The sequence below is a fragment of the Megalobrama amblycephala genome, linkage group LG5 (assembly GCF_018812025.1).
Source record: "Megalobrama amblycephala isolate DHTTF-2021 linkage group LG5, ASM1881202v1, whole genome shotgun sequence".
Taxonomy (NCBI): Eukaryota; Metazoa; Chordata; class Actinopteri; order Cypriniformes; family Xenocyprididae; genus Megalobrama; species Megalobrama amblycephala.
The window spans coordinates 6,692,087-6,711,265 of NC_063048.1; the positions used below are offsets into that span (position 1 = coordinate 6,692,087).

Consider the following 19,179-nt stretch of genomic DNA (forward strand, 5'->3'; position numbering starts at 1 on the left):
ATTTCCTGAGGCATCTTCTGTGAAAGCTCTCAAAAAGGGGTTCGGAAAAGATCATGTGTTGAACATCTCACTTATTATTCAAACACCTGAAAAAATTAGACATTCAAAGTATTTGTCCTCCAGAAAGGCCAACACCAGTTAAGCCAAATTCAAATAGAATGACATTTGTTTGTCTTACTGAAGATGTTTGAATACTAGACAGTATTTTTGTACAAAGTAGATTAGTAGCAGTAGATATTTACCCAGCAATCTCTTTAAAATGATTTAAACATTATTTTAAAGTACCAGATACCACATGAGCATGTCTGCTTGGACAATAATTTACACCTGAATAATATGATAAGAATTTAATAGTCATTGAACTGAAAATACAGTGATACACAATAGAAAATAAGAGAATTATTCAGACTCGTCATACTTGACCAATTAGAGAAAATCATGCCATTAAGTCACACCCTTTACCCATTTCATACAAATTGGAAATGGGAGGGACTTGACTAACAGTCCCTTTCCCAAATGACGCACTTGATGTATGAAATAGAATAGCATAGAATAATTCATAAATCAGTATTTTTTTAAGGTGACACTGTCCAACTTTCGGATGAAGTTTCAGAAAGCGGCAGTATCTCTTTTGCGTCCCTTGAGCAAGAGCATGCAGGTCATGTGCCAAGCATCTTACGATGATGTTTATTTAGAAATCTCAGTTGCAAAACAATATTCACAGATACAAGAATACACAGCAAATCATCCAACTTGTGGAACAGAAGCACACAAAACCGCTTTCCTCTACCACCAACATTTTATTCAATCTTTTAGATTAAATTTTTCGTAAAGAATTGGAATAATACAATGCAATACTTACAAAATGGAATCAAAACCTAAAAACAGGACCAATCATCTTCATGTCTGATAAAACAAAAGGGTTGATGGGACTGCGTGAAAAGCAGAGAACAAAAAAAATTCACTGCAATCATTTTAGAGTTGGAACCACAGGTCATTTCAAGACCGTGAACATCATAGCTCACTAATGCCACAGACCGATGTCACATCGACCACAGGTGGCCAAATGATCAATTAGTACAGTGCTTGTGCTAAAATTAATGATATCTCTTCTTATTAAAAAAAAAATAAAAGATGACACTTTCAATAGTGTTAAAATTCATTAAAAATGTGCTAAAAAAATTATAATGATATGTAGGCAATAGAAATCAAAGTATTGATACTATAGTACAAAAAAATAAGGTTAAAATGACAGCATGAAAGACAGATAACATTGTCTGGGACCTGTTTGATTTAAAGGTCCTCAAACCCAGCCTGGGTCCATTTCGATTATCTACAACATCCAATCTGCATGGTGGCCAGAAGACTAAAACCGAATAAAGAAAGAGATGAAAACCATCCCTTCACGCCTATATATATATATATATATATATGCTCTTTTCCTGTATGCACACAAAATAAGCCTGCACCTTTGGAAAGATTATTTACAGCTCTTCAGTTAAATTTCAAAGCTATTTAAAATATACTTAATGCATAAAAATAAAGATTTTGGCATTCTCTTGCTTCTTCCTCTTCTGATTGCGAAGTTCTTCAAGAACCTCGTGAACCCGGAAGGTCTGTGAAGTGCCTCGTCCTTCTGGTAGGGAGCAGTCATCCAGCCTGCTAGGGGGCGCTGTGAGACGGGTTAGTCTGGGTAGAGGGAGTACTGAATAATATGGGGTCACATTAGAGCATCTAAAGAATCCTTTGACCATCATCTTGCCACTCTAATTCATTTTGGACACAAATGCGGCATTAACGCCTGACATTGTACTCGCTGTGTTTTTGGGGGCACCTTCATCAACCCCCTAGTCTCCATTTGTTCATGTCACAAGCAAAAACCAAACATGGACGAACAGACAAAGAAATTGAAAGACAGAGATATGGAGCTGAAGTGGTTTTCGGGGTCGTTCACTCTATAGTTGTCTCTCCATTTATGTCCATCGCGTTGCCCTTCAACGTCGCTTTGTGACTCTTGGCCACACCGTGTGTCTTTAGAGTTGGATCTCAAATGTCTTATGGAGCTCGCTGGAGAAGGGGTTTGTGGGCGAAGGAGCTGTGCGTTGCTGCGAGCGGCTCTCCAGAGCGGCCCACTGGGCCTCGAAGGCATCAGGCTGATGCTGCACTGCCATAGGCTGTGCAGGTGACGACACAGCAGCCCAGTTGTTAGCCCCGTTAAAAGCGGCATTGCCTTTGGGTGGCTGCAATGCTGTGGCGTTTGACACCGGAGGTAGGAATGGTTTGCCGAAGGGGCTGCACACGGCCTGGGTGTCAAACTGGCCTGCTGGCGGTGTAGAGAACGGTGAAGACTGAAGCTGCGTCTGGGGAACTGGAACAGGTACCGGGATGGGCTGAGTTTGCGTGGCGGAACCGAACACGTTGGCCACCATCTGTGAAGGTGTGATGCCGACCACCGGAAAGCCTGGTTGCACGAACGGGATCCCGTTGGACACTGGGAAGGATGCTGGTGCCTGAGCGTGGAATGCCGGCTGGCGTGGGGGTACGGCAGGGACCACAGGTGGAGGGATGAAGGGTGCAGAAGGGGCGGGTGCCATAGGGATGGGCACCGGGGCAGGGAAGGGCTGCTGAGCGGGAGGCGTGTTGGTTCTCACGCTGGCGGCGGGTTGGTGGGCACGGACAGATTTGGACACCTCCTCCAGCCAGCGATCGGCTTCTGATGGCGTACGTTTGTGAGAGGAGGCAGGTGAAGAAAGAGCTGCGCTGACTGCAGGTAGGGCTCCCACGGCATGTGCGGAATTTGGCCACTCGCTCCCTACAGGAAAAAAACAAGAAGAATTTTTGTTAAGCATGCTGTTAGGTTTTTACAGTTTAAAAGGTTCCACTCAATTCCAGAAATAATAAATTCTTCAATTCCTAGGCATTTGGAATCAAGAGCTGATTCCAAAGGTTGGAGTCAATTCCCTTCCAGGGAATCAAGTCCTCAAAAGAGCTTTGCTTAATGCAATGGCAGCTAACAAAGCAAAACTTAAGAAGCACATTCAAACATGGACACACAAGTAAATAGCTTGTAGCCGTGATACTGAACAAACATACCTTGACGTGACTTATTTACTAATTTTTATTTGAGGAATGTACTTACTGGTCCTGCAGTGCTTACTGATTTAAATTAATACGTCTACATTGGCTAACATTCATTAACTGAATGCTTAAGTTTAATGTACATTTATCATAATGCAAGCACAGTGCATGTATAAGACCTATATTTAATGGCATTCAGTATGGGATTTGACTCAAATTAAATGTTAATGAAATTAGTTTGTGGTGCACATCCCTAACCTGAACCAGCCAATTGACGATTTGCAAAGACCCGCCCCCCTTAGTTACTGTTGCTTTGTCTGACAACCCATGGCGCTGTCACGCCACACAGAGTGAAAAATACATTGTGGAGCAAAGAGGACACGTTGACAGACAAGACAGAGCAGGATACTTATGGAATTAAACAAAGTCCCAGCTTACAAATTGTGTAATTTTTTAAGAAATTCAAACAATAAAAACCGTTTTGTGGCTCTTTAATGTGTCGTGACAGATTGCACCTCAGCTCAAGCGGCTCATGAACCGATCATCTCTTCCTACTAGTTAATTTATAGCATCAAATGAACATGAATGAACATCAGAATGAATGTTGTTTCAAACGTGCAAAGACGTCTGTACACACCATTTTTCAAGTTCAAGTCCACGAGGTTAATCTTCTAACTCCTGACTGCTTTGTTGGACAAAATGGCAGATTCGGCATTATGATTGGTTAGATTGATTGTCAATCAAACTCCCAGCGAAGGGTCAATTAAGGGGTTCAGGATTACTTAAAAATAACAACAAGGTGTGTTGGAGCAGTTTTGGAACTGATGCATGTTCTATTTGATCATAAGCGCTTTGCGAAGTGGACTTCACGGGGGTATTCCGCCATCTTACTGAAGTCTGCAGCCCTCCTGGAGCAGGGTTGGCTACTGTTGTTTATCAACCCTTGCCCAGAAGGAACCCAACACTGCACATTTTGTATCGCTGTGTCCAAAATTTAATACTGTCTGAATAGGTACTACATTTGAATTTACTTTGCAACCCTTAAAAATTTGTCTATATAGTATGAATATGGGTATGAATATGGCCGTTCATAAATCCTCTTCTGTGGCCTCATGGGATAGTAAAGTGTCCTATGTATGCACACTTCAGAATCCCGGCTGAAGTGTAGGTCATCTGGGACTTTTAGCCAACTTTTTTTTCAAATACTTTGTATTCGGACATACTACTCTTTTGTTTGTTTTTTTGCATACTATACAGTAGGGAAGTATTTGATTTCAGACGCAGGGTTTGTCTCCCTTTTCCAACACACCTAATTCCAATTAACAGTTTTTTAGTATAGACTCCAAGACTGCAGTGGGTGTGTCAGAAAAAGGATTTATTCAAAATGTGCAGCCTTTAGCCTGGCAAGTCAGTTCACTCTATGTAGTCTGACTCTGGTGTTAACTAGCCAAATAAGTTTGTGATTTGAAAACCTGAAAAGCAGACAACCACATTATCTTGCCTTATTTATGTCTGTTTTCCACAGGTGATTGGCTGATTGTTGTGTGATTGGGAACTACTCTTCCTCTTGGTGGTCTGCTTTTGTCCTGTGTGGGATGAAATTTCCGCTCTCTAGTCATCGTGATGGGCTTAATATTGTTTCATTTTAAGCATGATTGTCAAATAAAGCTCAGATGTTTTTCGAAGTAAATGTACTCATCCTCTCTTTATTTGTTTCCAATCCTGCTCCTGGAGGGCAACCTTCCAGCAGTTTAACTCCAGCCCTAATTAAACACCAGCTAATCAGCTAACCTGAACTAGCTAATCAAGGTCTTCAGGATCACTAAACATTTCCAGATGTGTTGGAGCTAAACTCTGAACTAAATGTTAGCCATCCAAGAGCAGGGTTGGACCAAGCAACCAAGCACATATGGTATCATAGCATAAAAGTCTTATTTTTTCAACAATTCTGTAGTAACTTGACTGTTATTTGCTTAGTTAAGGTTATTATTGTTTATTATATCACAGCTCTCTGGAATACTTGATTCTGACTGTTCAGTCGCCAATCCAGGTCAAGCCTGAATCTTGAATCTTTCATGCCTCTCATTCGAACTGTGGACTCGCTCTCGCTTGTTTCACGCAAATGCGGAATTCAGTATTATGTAATGGTGCAATGAAAGACTGCCTCCGCAGAATCAAATCAACACCTACTTCTACATCATCATGTCTTTAGCCCTGCCCACTGGCAGCTTAGTGAGACTGACAGGAAAGAGGAGAAATTGTTGAATAAAGTCAAAAAGTATTTTCGTCGCTTCATAACATTTAGGTTGAACCACTGCAGTCACATTGACCATTTTAACAATGTCTTTACTACTTCTCTGGACCTTGAATGGGGTATTTTCTTTGCTTTCTGTGGGAGATAAAAAAACTCTCGGATTTCATCAAAAATATCTTAATTTGTGTTCCAATGATGAACGAAGGTCTTGCGGGTTTGAAACAATGACATTGCTGTCATTACTTACTCACAGGGTGAGTACGTAATGACAGAAATTTCATTTTTGGGTAAACTAACCCTTTACGACTGATTCAAGTCAAAAAGTCTAAAATACATTTAGGTGGTACTTTTTTAAACATTATTTACATTTAAAACTGTGCAGTCCAGTAAAATAGAGTAGAATCTCCGTGTTGTCATCTCTGAATTACAATTCCAATATGATGTCAACGCTACATAAATCTCTATATATTTCACCCTATATTCTGATATAATCAATCACACATTTTCAATTTCAGACTGTGACCATAACAGACTGCTCAATTGCAACTACAGTTAGCAGCTAAAATGAGGGCTGCAACAATAAATCGATGCTTCTCGATTCTTGGATCGATTCTGAGCTTAGTTTTTAACCGCATGCTCAAATGCTCATGAAGAAGAGCGCTCGTGCGTTCGGCTGAGTCTGAGAATGTACTTGCACCTCAGAATGCTTTTATTTTTATTTGATTTTCTAAAGCACACAGTGCCATATGCTGTTAAAAACCCAAAATCGATTGGAGAGAGAATCGTGATGCATTCGGAAAATCTCAGAATCGATTCAGAATCATTTCTCGATTCGCAATGCATCGATTTTTTTTCCCAGTCCCAGCTAAAATGATAAATTTTTTGATGTTTAGATGCATGCACACATTTCATTTCATGCAATTTTGAAATGAAAGTAAGCAACAGCAAATCACAGTACAACCTTACATTATAAACTAAAATGAGTTTCTCAGCACCTATTCCACATGGTCAGCACAGGAAGCCCAAATGTCTTACCTATATGTGCTGTGGTGGGGGCTGTGTTTGGGGTCTTGGCCCAGGGGTTAGTCTCTCGGACAGGCAGCGGGGGTGGCAGCACGGGGGAGTTAGCTGCAGCAGTTACAGTGACACTAGGCGGCGGGAAGGCAGGAACTGCACCGTTGACTACAGCAGCAGACAGGACGTGTAGATTAGAGACAGAGCCGGACAGAAGCAAGAGTGCTAACATTCAGCCACGTGCACACACACACATTAGGGGTTGAAAAGACTAGATTAGTTCCGCCACTAGTCAAGGTGTTGGGTCTGTATTGACTAGCCTTGGATTACATGAGCTTGTTGTATATATGGAGCAACAATTCCTCTGTCCTCAAACTGCTCAACATAAGCTTTGTATTAGTAATGGAGATGGCTGACTAATTTACTAGCTAGTATTAGGTGAGTTTATCCACACACACACGCACGCGCGCACACACACACACACACACGCACAAGGGTACTTTTATTCAGAAATGTATAATGTTACAAAAGATTTTGTAACAAAATGTTCTATTCTTCAAAGGATCCTGAAAAAAATGTATCATGGTTTCCACAAAAATATTAAACTGTTTTCAACATTAAGCAGCACATCAGCATTAGAATGAATTTTGAAGGATCATGTGACACTGAAGACTGGAGTCATGATGCTGAAAATTCAGCTTCGCATCACAGGAATAAATTACATTTTAAAAATATATTTAAAATGAAAACAGTTATTTTAAATTGTAATAATATATCTATATTGTTGTGTATTATTAACAAGAAGCTCTTTTTTTAAAAGTACAAGTTGCATGTTTAAATTTATTCCATTTATGCCCGGGACAGACTGCACGATTTTAGCAATCCTATAAGATCATTAGCCTACTTTATCACACTGTGTGACATGGATCTACTAAACTTGGGTACGACATGCATGTAGACTGTACGATGATGACACCCGTTGACTCGTAGGCTACGATGCAAGTTTCTATAGAAGAATAAAACGTCATCGGAATGTGCTAGTGGTTAACAAAAAGACCATGTTGAATCACACTTTGGCAGTGGAAGTTTTTATGTGTGCTGAAAAAAAAGGAAGTGGCGAAAGAAGAAGGAAAAAGAGCTTGAGGCAAGCAGTTTTAAGTTTTAGCGCCATGTCGTGTTGATTTCATGTCGCATTTTTATTGGATGGTCTGTAGATGTAGGTTGTAGCAGCAAACACACTCTGCGTTAATCATGCTGAATTTCTCTGACATAGGACCATCAATTAAGAGCCACAATCACAGAAATTGCCACGATTGTTTCACGATGGCAATCTTTCATCTGGGACAGCCAAAAATCGTGTAGTGTATCCCGGGCTTTAAACAGGCAGATAGATGCTACACAGTCATTTACATAAGGTAAACACTGACCAGCTGACTGGTTAATTGGAATAACTGGGAAGCCGTAACACAAAGATACACACGTTTCTAAAGTACTGAGAGAGTAAGAGTGGAGCTGACCTGGAGCAGAGGGCGACTGCGGTGAGGAAGTGGGTTTGGGCATCGGTGCTGAGGAGAACGGGTCCTCTGGAGGCCCACTGAAGGTGGATGTAATCTGTGTGCACAGAGAGCTGATGCTGTCGCCCTCACCCTCCACCTCCGGCACTGAAAAACACACAGGATTACATTCACTATCTACAAGTCCTGAAAGGAACTCCACTGCCTTGAAGGCAACAAAACTATATTGTTAGGGTTTTAGGAACAATGAGAGAAGGACGTCCAATATTGTAGCGATGGGCTGAAAATATTGATTTGTCAATTTTAATCAATTCTCATTTTGATGAAACAATATTAATTCTTAAATGCCAAGAATCAATCTTTTAGTCTACGCTTGCTGTTTCCAGTTGATGAATGGACAAATCTTCACTAAACATTATTTGTAGTGCGCCTACCATCCAATAATCGCAATAAGCTCTGCTCTGTTACTTTTGATATGAAACAAAGTCTCAGCTTTCAAATTCTGTCAATTTTATTATGAAAATCAAACACCATTTTGGTGCTGTTTACTGTGTCATGACAGATCGCTGTAGCTCCTCAGTTGAAGCGGTACGTGAACCAATTATCTCTTCCTCTTTACTTCTAGTTATAGCACAAAATGAACATGAATGAACATCAGAAGGTATACTGAAAGAAACAGTACAACTTACTAAAATGAATCCTGTCTTTATGTAATTATTTACCTCAGAAAAGCTATTTAAAGTCCATAAACTCATTAGTCAGCTGGAAAAAAATAACTCTAGAGAGGAGCTTTTTGCTAAATATATGCGCTATATTACATATTCATGATATTTTTACTTAACCTGTTCTTCAATATTTAATTTATGTTTGAATCTGTTATTATGGCAGCCACTGTTTAAATGTTTATATTTAAAAAACAAATTAGTAATTAAAAAGTTATTATAATAATGTTATTATTATAAAAACTGCCTTACATGCAATTTAAATGTTTGTATACAAATCAGTTGTTAAATGTGCTGTAGAACGTCTTTTCAAAAGATGTAATATAAGTCTAAGGTGTCCCCTGAATGTGTCTGTGAAGTTTCAGCTCAAAATACCCAATAGATTTTTTTTTTATTAATTTTTTTAACTGCCTATTTTGGGGCATCATTAACTATGCGCCGATTCAGGCTGCGGCCCCTTTAAATCTCTCGCTCCCTGCCCTCCCGAGCTCTCGACTATAAGTGCAGTTATACAGTGCATAAACAAAGTTCACACAGCTAATATAACCCTCAAATGGATCTTTACAAGATGTTCGTCATTCATGCTGCATGCATGCATCGATTCCTGTGAGTATAGTATTTATTTGGATGTTTACATTTGATTCTGAATGAGTTTGAGGCTATATGCTCTGTGGCTAACGGGCTAATGCTACACTGTTGGAGAGATTTATAAAGAATGAAGATGTGTTTATGAATTATACAGACTGCAAGTGTTTAAAAATGAAAATAGCGACGGCTCTCTTGTCTCCGTGAATACAGTAAGAAACGATGGTAACTTTAACCACATTTAACAGTACATTAGCAACATGCTAACGAAACATTTAGAAAGACAATTTACAAATATCACTAAAAATATCATGATATCATGGATCATGTCAGTTATTATTGCCCCATCTGCCATTTTTCGCTATTGTCCTTGCTTGCTTACCTAGTCTGATGATTCAGCTGTGCACAGATCCAGACGTTAATACTGCCTGCCCTTGTCTAATGCCTTGAACATGGGCTGGCATGTGCAAATATCGGGGTCATACATATTAATGATCCCGACTGTTACGTAACAGTCGGTGTTATGTTGAGATTCGCCTGTTTTCCGGAGGTCTTTTAAACAAATGAGATTTATATAAGAAGGAGGAAGCAATGGAGTTTGAAACGTATGTCTTTTCCATGTACTGAAGTCTTGTTATTCAACTATGCCGAGGTAAATTCAATTTTTGATTCTAGGGCACCTTTAATATTATAGTAATGTACCAACTGACAGGGTTCCCTATATAGTTTACATCATTAGTTGAGAGAGAATTTTTGCCCAGCTCTACAATATAGATATATAGAGATACAAGAAAGAGAAGACCCATCAATTCAATTTGCAAATCTGGAAAGGTGAAAATCAGAGCCTCACCAGTGTTTTTGATGGGGAAGTCAGACTTGCGCTGCATGGTGGACGGCAGCTCGTTCATGCGCAGTGACATCTGTCGTTTGAAGGGAGAGGTTTTCTGACTGAGCGCTGGGAAGCCCCGGAACGAGCCCTGACGAGCGAGTGCCTCCACGGGGGCGTGACGTCGAGGGATGGCGTGAGGATTGGCTTCCTGAGGGGCCAGTGTGGCCATGGGCAGAGGAGGGGAGGACGACGAGCCATTAGGTCCAGCGAGGGTGACCACAGGGTTGGATGCGCCGACAGAAGAGCTGCCCAACACACCCTCAGAGTCTGATGAGAGAGGAAGGGTTAGGTACCGATGACTCCGCTACACTACCGTTCAAAAGTTTGGGGTCAGTAAGATTTTTTCAATCTTTCTGAGAGATGTCTTCTGCTCACCAAGGCTGCATAAATTTTTTTCAGTACAATAAAAACAGAAGTATTGTGACATATTATTACACTATAACTGTTTTCTACTTATTGTAAAATGTAATTTATTCCTGTGATCAAAGCTGAATTTTCAGCATCATTACTCCAGTCTTCAGTGTCACATGATCCTTCAGAAATCAAATGATTTGATGCTCAAAAAATATAATACAAAATATAAAACAATTTTCCATTGTATTATATTTTAAAGTACATTTTAAAATATAATACAATAGAAAACAGTTCATTTTAAATAGTAATAATAATTCTCAATTTTTACTGTAATTTTGATTACATAAATGCAGCCTTGGTAAGCAGACAAAGCCTTCTATCCAAAACAAAAATAAAATCTTTTAACCCTCTGAGCCCCTTCATTTTTTGGTCATACTTGGTACCTTCATGGTCAAAATGTAACATTTTTTCAGGAACATTATTGTAATATATTTTTTGTTCAATAACATTTTTTGATTATTATTTAGACATTTGAGGGGATTTTATGATACTGTGCAATATTTAAACATTGAGCTTATGAGCTTTTTTTTTTTCGTTAAAAGTTTTAAAATTATTTTTCAATAAATGCAATATTTCAGTTTAAAATAGAGTGAAGGCCTTTAACATATCCGAATCATGTCCATGATTTTTCTGTGTTTACATAGCAAATGTGACAAAAGTCACCAAGTGTCATTCCATTCCGATTAAGCAAAAAAAAAAAAAAAAAAATAATAATTTTTTTTGGTCAGTTCTGACCGAAGAGGCCCAAAGGGTATGGTAGTGTATAAAAAAAATTCTTAAACATATGTACATCCCATCCCTGAACCCTCTCATACACACCTTTCTTTGCATCCTGCAGATGTCGCATCACCTCCTCTCGCTCCGCCTGCTCTGTGGCCGTGGTGACGCGGAAGGAGCCCTCCCGTGTGAAAGTGGTACGGTTGGCATCGAAAGTGGCCGTGACCCCGCACTCTTTCTCCCTCTTCTGTTTGCGCTCCAGACACGCGGCAAACGCACAGCCCACCGCATGGCTCAGACGCTCCCCCTGATAACAACAACAGTCATCAGAAGCAAACCACACAAAGGTCTGTCTTCATATGAAACGAAGGTTTGTGGGTTTAATCAAATGACATTATATTAGATTAGATTTATTGTTTTATATTAGAATTTATTATATTATAATATTATTAATCATAATTAATTAATTATACAAAGAGTAAAGACATTTATATTGTTAGAAAATATTTCTATTTCATGTAAATGCTGTTCTTTAGAACTCTCTATTAATCAAAGAATCTTGAAAAAGTTTCCCCAAAAATATTAATCAGCACTACTGATATTAATAATAAATGATAATAAGATTAGTAATAAGAAACTACTGAAAATTCAGCTTTGCATAACAGGGATAATTTATAAAATAATATAACAGTTATTTTAAATTGTAATAATATTTCACAATATTGCAGTTTTACTGTATTTTTGATCAAATAATTGCATCCTTGGTGAGCAGAAGTGACTTTATGGTATTATGTGATATAAATTAAGTAATGAGATCTGATCATTTTATTCCAGTTTTAATGTCGTATTCTAGTCTATATTGTTGTCACTGCAATTTCTTACACACATGGTGTGTTTATTCTTGTAACTGTGACTTATTTATTTAGTATTTACATTTAATTTCATTTTATTTGTACTTTGCATTTATGATATTCATAAAATTCTGATATTATACGTAGCCGTTTTGACACAAAATGTAATCTTTCTAAAAAATGACAACACAAAGACCATATTAGTTTATGATTCTCATGAAGTAAGATTATATGCAACAAGCAACAAGATTATGTGAGAACATTTATATTTTTACTTGCTAGTAGACAAGTTGCATTTGCAAGATTCAAACATGGAAGCTATCGTTCTTAGTATTCCAGGCACAATTTTACATGAAGAGGCAATTAAGAAAAAAATAAGGTCACAAGTCTGGGACTTCACAGGACCATAATCTGTCCATGAGATTCGGTCACTAGAGAGTGTTGACAGGTATGAGAGTGCTCACCGAGTCTTTGACGGCCATGAAACAGTGGCAGATCCAGCGGCGCGTGGTCCCATCTCTGCAGATGTAGGAGAAGGCGTGCTCAAAGTTACGGTCCGGCGCACAGAAGGAAACCTTCTCTATTGTCTGGTCTAGAATGAGATCCTGAGAACAAAACAGGCAAAATACATGTCATTACAAATGACATTTTTTCACAAAAGAACAGAGCGTTTTCACACCTGACTCGTTTGGAGCATTTGTTTCAGAACCTGGAGCGTTTTCTCCCTCAGGGTGTTTTCACACCTATAGATTGTTTGCTTTGTTCTGAAACAGGGACTTCATTTGTTATAATGTTGCATTTTCTTCTTGGTTTCTTTGCTTTCACAAGGCAACACTTCAAAGCGTACCAAAATGTTTCATGCAAATCTCATGCGAGGAAAACTGTCCTCTTATTGGCCAGAGTTTCCCCTGCATCATCCGTCAAGATGACTGAAAAGTTCACTCCATGAGCTTATTGTGGCTTTATCTGCAACTGTCGAGACACGCAAACACTATACAAATGTAGCCGTCTTTCCTGATGTTAAATGATATACTACCTTTGTATTAATGCTGCGGTAAATTCAAGCGTGCTCTCTCTGGATCTCCCAGCACTAGTAAGCGAGTGTCGAGACCATATATATAATCAAGGCTTCATCGGCAGCATTCTTGCATGGAGAAGCACGATTACACAATGTTTTAAGATGAAGTGGCGCTCTTTAATTTTCAACTGCAGTAACTAATGTGCTCACTCACATAATAAAATGAGGTGGTCTCGGCCCAACTGAAAACAAACTCTGGAGCGGTTCGGTTGACGTGAGAAAGCAATCCGACCCAACAGACCAACGAACCAAGTACTATCATAATTCATAACAGGAAATGTGTTATATAAAAAGCAGCAGTGTCTGATTCTGTGAGTTTTTGTGGTTGAAATCCAAAGAGCACCTCTTCATCTGACTGCATTATATATATATATATATATATATATATATATATATATATATATATATATATATATATATATATATATATATACTGTATATACATATATATGTATATATATATTTTAAATGTAATGAAATATATATCATTTATCAGTCAGAGTGGGAATCAAGTGATTTTATATATATATATATATATATATATATATATATATATATATATATATATATATATATATATATATATATATTTATATTTTTTTTTTTTTTTTTTAATGTAATTAAATATATATCATTTATCAGTCAGAGTGGGAATCAAGCAAGTGTTTGCATGTGTCATGACAGCTACAGATGAAGCCACAATAAGCCACGGAGCGAAAATGTCAATCCATCTGGTGAACTGTGTTATTCACATGTGACTAGAAAAAACACATTTTGGTACACTATGAAATGTTGCTTTGTGAAAACGAACCGAACCAAGAAGAAAATGCTACATTGTAACAAATTAAGCCACTGTTTTGGAACAAAGCAAATGATCTACAGGTCTGAAAATGCCCTCAGTTTATAGCCATATATCAATTTATATATATCAATCAGCGTCAGGGATGCAACACATCAGGGGAAAGAAGAGAAAAATGCATGAACAATATTTAAATAGCAACTTTAAAATGTTGATTTAAGTATTTTAATTTAATTAAATTATAAACTACTTACTACTGTACTGTAAAATAGCAGGGAGAGCTTCTCTTTTGTTGAAAAGAGATTTACAAACAATTATCATTACAAAACTTTGATTATTGAATTTCTCCTTTTGTAGGCATTTGCATCAGTAAAAGATTGTACATTTAAAAAGTCAGTTAGTGTCTTTATTTTCTTCATTGTGTCTGTGCAGTGACCATTGCTTGCTTTGGATGGACAGAAATTCTGATCAAAAAGTCACACATTTTCAGCTCATTTCTTTGGTCAGTATAACTGCTTGCGGAGACTGCTGTATTATTATTACAATGCATAAATATCACATAAAAACTGTGGTTATCCACTTTTCATGTTTGTCAGATGGACTCATACGCAGCAATATGGACCAGACTTTAAGCCAGAAGTCCAAAATCCAGCAGGCCTTCATGCACTGATGAGCAATGACTGGCTCTCACCAGCAGGTGGCAGAAAAACATGAATATGGTAAGTGTACATGAATCTAGGGCCCTGTCCCAAATGGAACACTACATATGCTCTTATGGTCTTGTGGACTTAATGGCTGCCATGTGCACGTCCATTAAGTGCATGAGACCGTAGGGAGTCCAATTAGTCATTTTAGGTTTCAGAAGGGTGCTTGCGGGCAGTCGATCAGTGCTCTCGATGCGTACTTTTGCCGAGCCCGTACTAAAGCAAGCTCTGCAGCAGACTTCTTCCAGACAGTCAAAGCAGCGTCACAAAAGTGCGGGCTCGTAGAAAGACCGCGAGTGTTTAGGGTGCCATTTGGGACAGGGCCTAGGAGTACTGTCATTCACCTAGTCCTTGTGTTGATCCAAATCTCTTTCATGGAACACACGCACACAGAAAAAAAGCATTCAAGGATGCAAGATCATTAATAAAAGTATCATTATCATTAGTCTTCTGAAGCCATACAGTACAATAGCTTTGTGTCGTCATTTATAAAAGATCTTGACATCTGCCCCCATTCTTTTTAGTATTATTGAGATACTATTATAGTTGGGTTTTTTTTTTATATATTTTGAATTAATTTTTTATTTTTATTTTTTCCATTTTCATTTTAGTTAAAAGTTTTTAGTATTTTAGCACAGCAAGTTAAACTAAATGAAAATGAGAAATTTACTAGCTGAATAAAAAAAAAAAAGTCAACTTAAAGGGATAGTTCACCCAAAAATGAAAATTTGATGTTTATCTGCTTACCCCCCGAGCATCCAAGATGTAGGTGACTTTGTTTCTTCAGTAGAGCACAAATGATGATTTTTAACTCCAACCGTTGCCGTCTGTCAGTCAAATAATGGGAGTGAATGGAAACTTCTACTATAAGAGTAAATAAAACTTGCTTAGACAAATTCAAATTAAACCCTGCGGCTTGTGACGACACATTGATGTCCTAAGACACGAAACGATCGGTTTGTGTGAGAAACCGAACAGTATTTATATCATTTTTCACCTCTAATACACCACTATGTCCAACTGCGTTCAGCATTCGCTTAGTGAGGTCTGATCGCGCTCTGACAACTGAAGTGATCTCTCGCGCTTATACTTCAATCAGTGCGAGACATCTCTTCTTTTGTTAGAGCCCCCATTGACACACATTATTCACTGACAGACGGCAGCGGTTGGAGTTAAAAATCATCATTTGTGTTCTACTGAAGAAACAAAGTCACCTACATCTTGGATGCGCTGGGGGTAAGCAGATAAACATCAAATTTTCATTTTTGGACAATCCCTTTAAGGTTGGAATAAACTACATGACTCTTACTCATATTTTTGCAGTCTGGACAAGTCGACAATAGTTGCCTAAAGTCTTCGTCAGTCTGGATTTTGGTAATTCGGAGTTGACAGAAATCAGAAATCCAGTCAGAGAATTTCAAAACATGTCTGATATTTTGAGCTGATTTTAGAACACATGTTGTTGTGTATGACGCATTGCTACTGAATACAGTACATTACAGTACAGTCATATACGCTGACCAGCCAATGGAAATCAAGGGCGCCAAGTCACAAAGCTTGAGAAGAAATGGAGACGGGCGGATCGCGTATCAAACTGCCAAACTCATGTGAACTATTGAAGTTTCAAAACACTTGTGACGTAACAAAGCCTCGTTTACTAAAATCATGTGATTTTTGCACTTTGAACCACTGATTCAGAACAAAAGATTCGTAAAGCTTCGAAGCTTCATGAAGCAGTCTTTTGAAATCACCCATCACTAGATATTGTGGAATAAAGTCGCTATTTTGTTATTTTTGGCTGTAGTAACATGAACTGTTTTAAAAAGGTTTTTAGTAGCTTTCTGGGCATTGAAAAAGGGAGTGTTATTCCTGGCGATGCAGGCCTCACTGAGCCATCGGATTTTATCAAAAATATCTTAATTTGTGTTCCGAAGATGAATGAAGGCAACATGAGGGTGAGTAATAAATTACATAATTTTCATTTTTGGGAGAACTAACCCTTTAATATTCATTATTATCCAGGGCTCAACATTTACGCTCTTCTGAGAACGTCAATAGCTTCAATCGTTTTTTAATCGATTCTTCGGTCATCCTAGCAACAAGACGCGTGTTTATGTGTGTGTTTGTTGTGTTCGGGATGATTTAGAAGTCTAGTAGTGTATGATCCTCAGTTTTTTAGTGTATGATACCCAGTTTTTCACTGTAACCATTTGCAAAGTCAGCAAGTGTATGATGCCTGGTGTTTTAAAATCCGTTCAGATTTTAAAAGTCGTGTAGTGTATTCCAGCCTTTGGTTAACTACATTAACCCTGATCTGCTCTAGCTCTCCTTGTTAAGTTCACACGAGTTAATGAACAAATCGTTCTTTTGAATTGTATCTTTTCATTTAATCGGCTGGTCTGATGAACCATGTTCACAATCACTAATCCTTAAAATGGTAAACATCTGACTGCAGTAAGCAACTCTGCTGAACAAACTCAGCAAGTGATAATCTGTACTGTGGTTATCTGGTGGATCATCTCAGGTCAGTTTGGAGTCCTTCAGTACCTTTGTCTTGTCATCTACGACCCTCAGGCCATCTGCAGACACCCAGAGCACCGCGCGCACAGCCTTCTTACCCGCCTGTGTGGACACACATAACACACAAACAGTGAGAGATGGAGGGAAAAGAGAGACACAAAAAGAGAAGAGAGTTGTTTTTCCCCACAAGTTTCCCCTGTTGAGGCCCTTCACCCTCCTCGACTTTCATACAAATGTACTTTCATCAACCAATAACACCTGAAAATAGAGAAAAGTTAAAAACATTGAGTTTTGAGAAGGTTACAGGAGTGTTAGGAGCAGGCATGTTGTATAACAAAAGAAAGAAAGAAAGAAAGAAAGAACAGAATTGAACTACTCAAACAAACAAACATCCTGATTCGGGGAGCTTGTGTGTTCACACTTACCTAAGTGCAGAAATTAGCTCTTTCTCTCTCTCACACACACACACACACACACACCCACACACATTTTCATTATAGAAAGGAAACAAAATGAGTTTTGTAACTCAGTTTGCCCCTTTGCATACTCTTCTATTGCTCCAGGCATGTTTTAGGAGCAAACTAATCTATCAGTGGGGAAAAAGTGTACACACATTCACACACGTTTGAGCCACAAACATACTCTATATGCAAGTACACAAACGCAGACCTGAATGCTTGGGCAATGCATTGCAATCTTGCAATGCTTGCACATGCTTAACGTGTTTCTTTGTTGCTGTAGCAGTAACAGACCTCAGTACTCGTAAGTTGCAAGTCTTTGGTTGTACACTAAAAATACTGGATTAAAAACAACCCAAGTTAGGTTGAAAGTGGACAAACCCAGTTGTTTTAACCCAGCAGTTGGGTTAAATGTTTGCCCAACATGCTGGGCAGTTTTATTCAACCCAACTATTATTTAAAAAATACTATATGGCTGGCTTAAAAGGAACTATATAATAATAATAATCAAAAGGTGAACATTTATTAATAAGCAAATTAATAAATGTTTATTGTTTAATTATTATTCATTAAATTTATTAATAAATGTTAATTTCCAACATACTTTGGGTTCATTTTAAGCAAGCAATACAGTAATTTTTAAACAATAGTTGGGTTAAATAAAACTACCCAGCAGGTTGGGCAAACATTTACCCAACTACTGGGTTAAACCAACCTAATTGCTGGGGATGTCCATTTTCAACCCAAGTTGAGTTGTTTTTAACCCAGCATTTTTTAGATTGTACAATATAACAGTGCCCACTAGAGGTGAAATAAACCAGTTGTTGTGACACGTTACCATGCTTTGTACATAAAGAAGTGGATTCAAAACGCAGCAGAGAAAAACCAAGGAATGTATACAGTATGTGTTATCATGATATAGTCATGGTACAATAAATCAACCATTTAAGACAATTAATTTGATAATAGAGTGCAGCAGGGATGACATTTTTATAGGCCAAAACCCGGAAACAAGCTTTTTAGCACTTCCGGTTCCACCGTCCTGAAGTCAATGTTTTTTTTAATGGGTTTTTGGTTAAATGTCTGAAATAAGGTCTGTGGTGAACACAAGCTCAAGATATTTTCACATTTTATTCTACAATATAAAATACATCATTAATGCCCTATTGTGATTTTTTTAAAGCTTTTACTTGCTAACAAGTGTCTAAATGGGACTAGAGAGGTTGTCGGTGACATTAATCATGATCACACTGAACAGGTAAACTCATCTACTCACTAGTCGCTTTCACAGCCTCATTGTGCAAACTATTCTAACTGTTCTCAAACTTTAAGTGAAATTGTTTTTAAATAAAGACTGAAAGAGTTGTTGAAGGCATGTGACCATGGTGTAGTTTGTTTATAGCCTACGTTTAGCTTTTTATTTCTGGCGACTGTATTCAGGCTTCAAAATTCTTAAGAGTTGAGTTCATTTGTGAAGATTACCAGTTTTTGCTGGGGGAGCCAGGGTGATGCGAACTTGCGGGTTGGCCTACAAAAATATGGCATCCCTGCAGCACTATATAAATTTTTTTTAATAACTAAT

The 19,179-nt window shown here is 38.2% G+C and overlaps 1 protein-coding gene across 5 annotated transcripts in view; it reads right to left on the bottom strand.

The window, feature by feature from the left end:
* Positions 1–659: 659 nt before the first annotated feature.
* numb (NUMB endocytic adaptor protein) overlaps positions 660–19,179 on the bottom strand; it is a 79,761-nt gene continuing 61,241 nt past the window's right edge. For 3 of the 5 annotated variants that reach the window (XM_048190515.1, XM_048190513.1, XM_048190514.1), the window contains 7 exons: positions 17,167–17,241; positions 12,503–12,643; positions 11,290–11,494; positions 10,018–10,323; positions 7,864–8,007; positions 6,368–6,514; positions 660–2,812 (listed from right to left, as the gene is read on the bottom strand). In XM_048190515.1, coding sequence (XP_048046472.1) covers positions 2,034–2,812; positions 6,368–6,514; positions 7,864–8,007; positions 10,018–10,323; positions 11,290–11,494; positions 12,503–12,643; positions 17,167–17,241 — 1,797 coding nt within the window. In that variant the 3' untranslated portion in view covers positions 660–2,033. The remainder of the gene's footprint in view (positions 2,813–6,367; positions 6,515–7,863; positions 8,008–10,017; positions 10,324–11,289; positions 11,495–12,502; positions 12,644–17,166; positions 17,242–19,179) is intronic. The other 2 variants (XM_048190517.1, XM_048190516.1) reach the window with 1 other exon arrangement.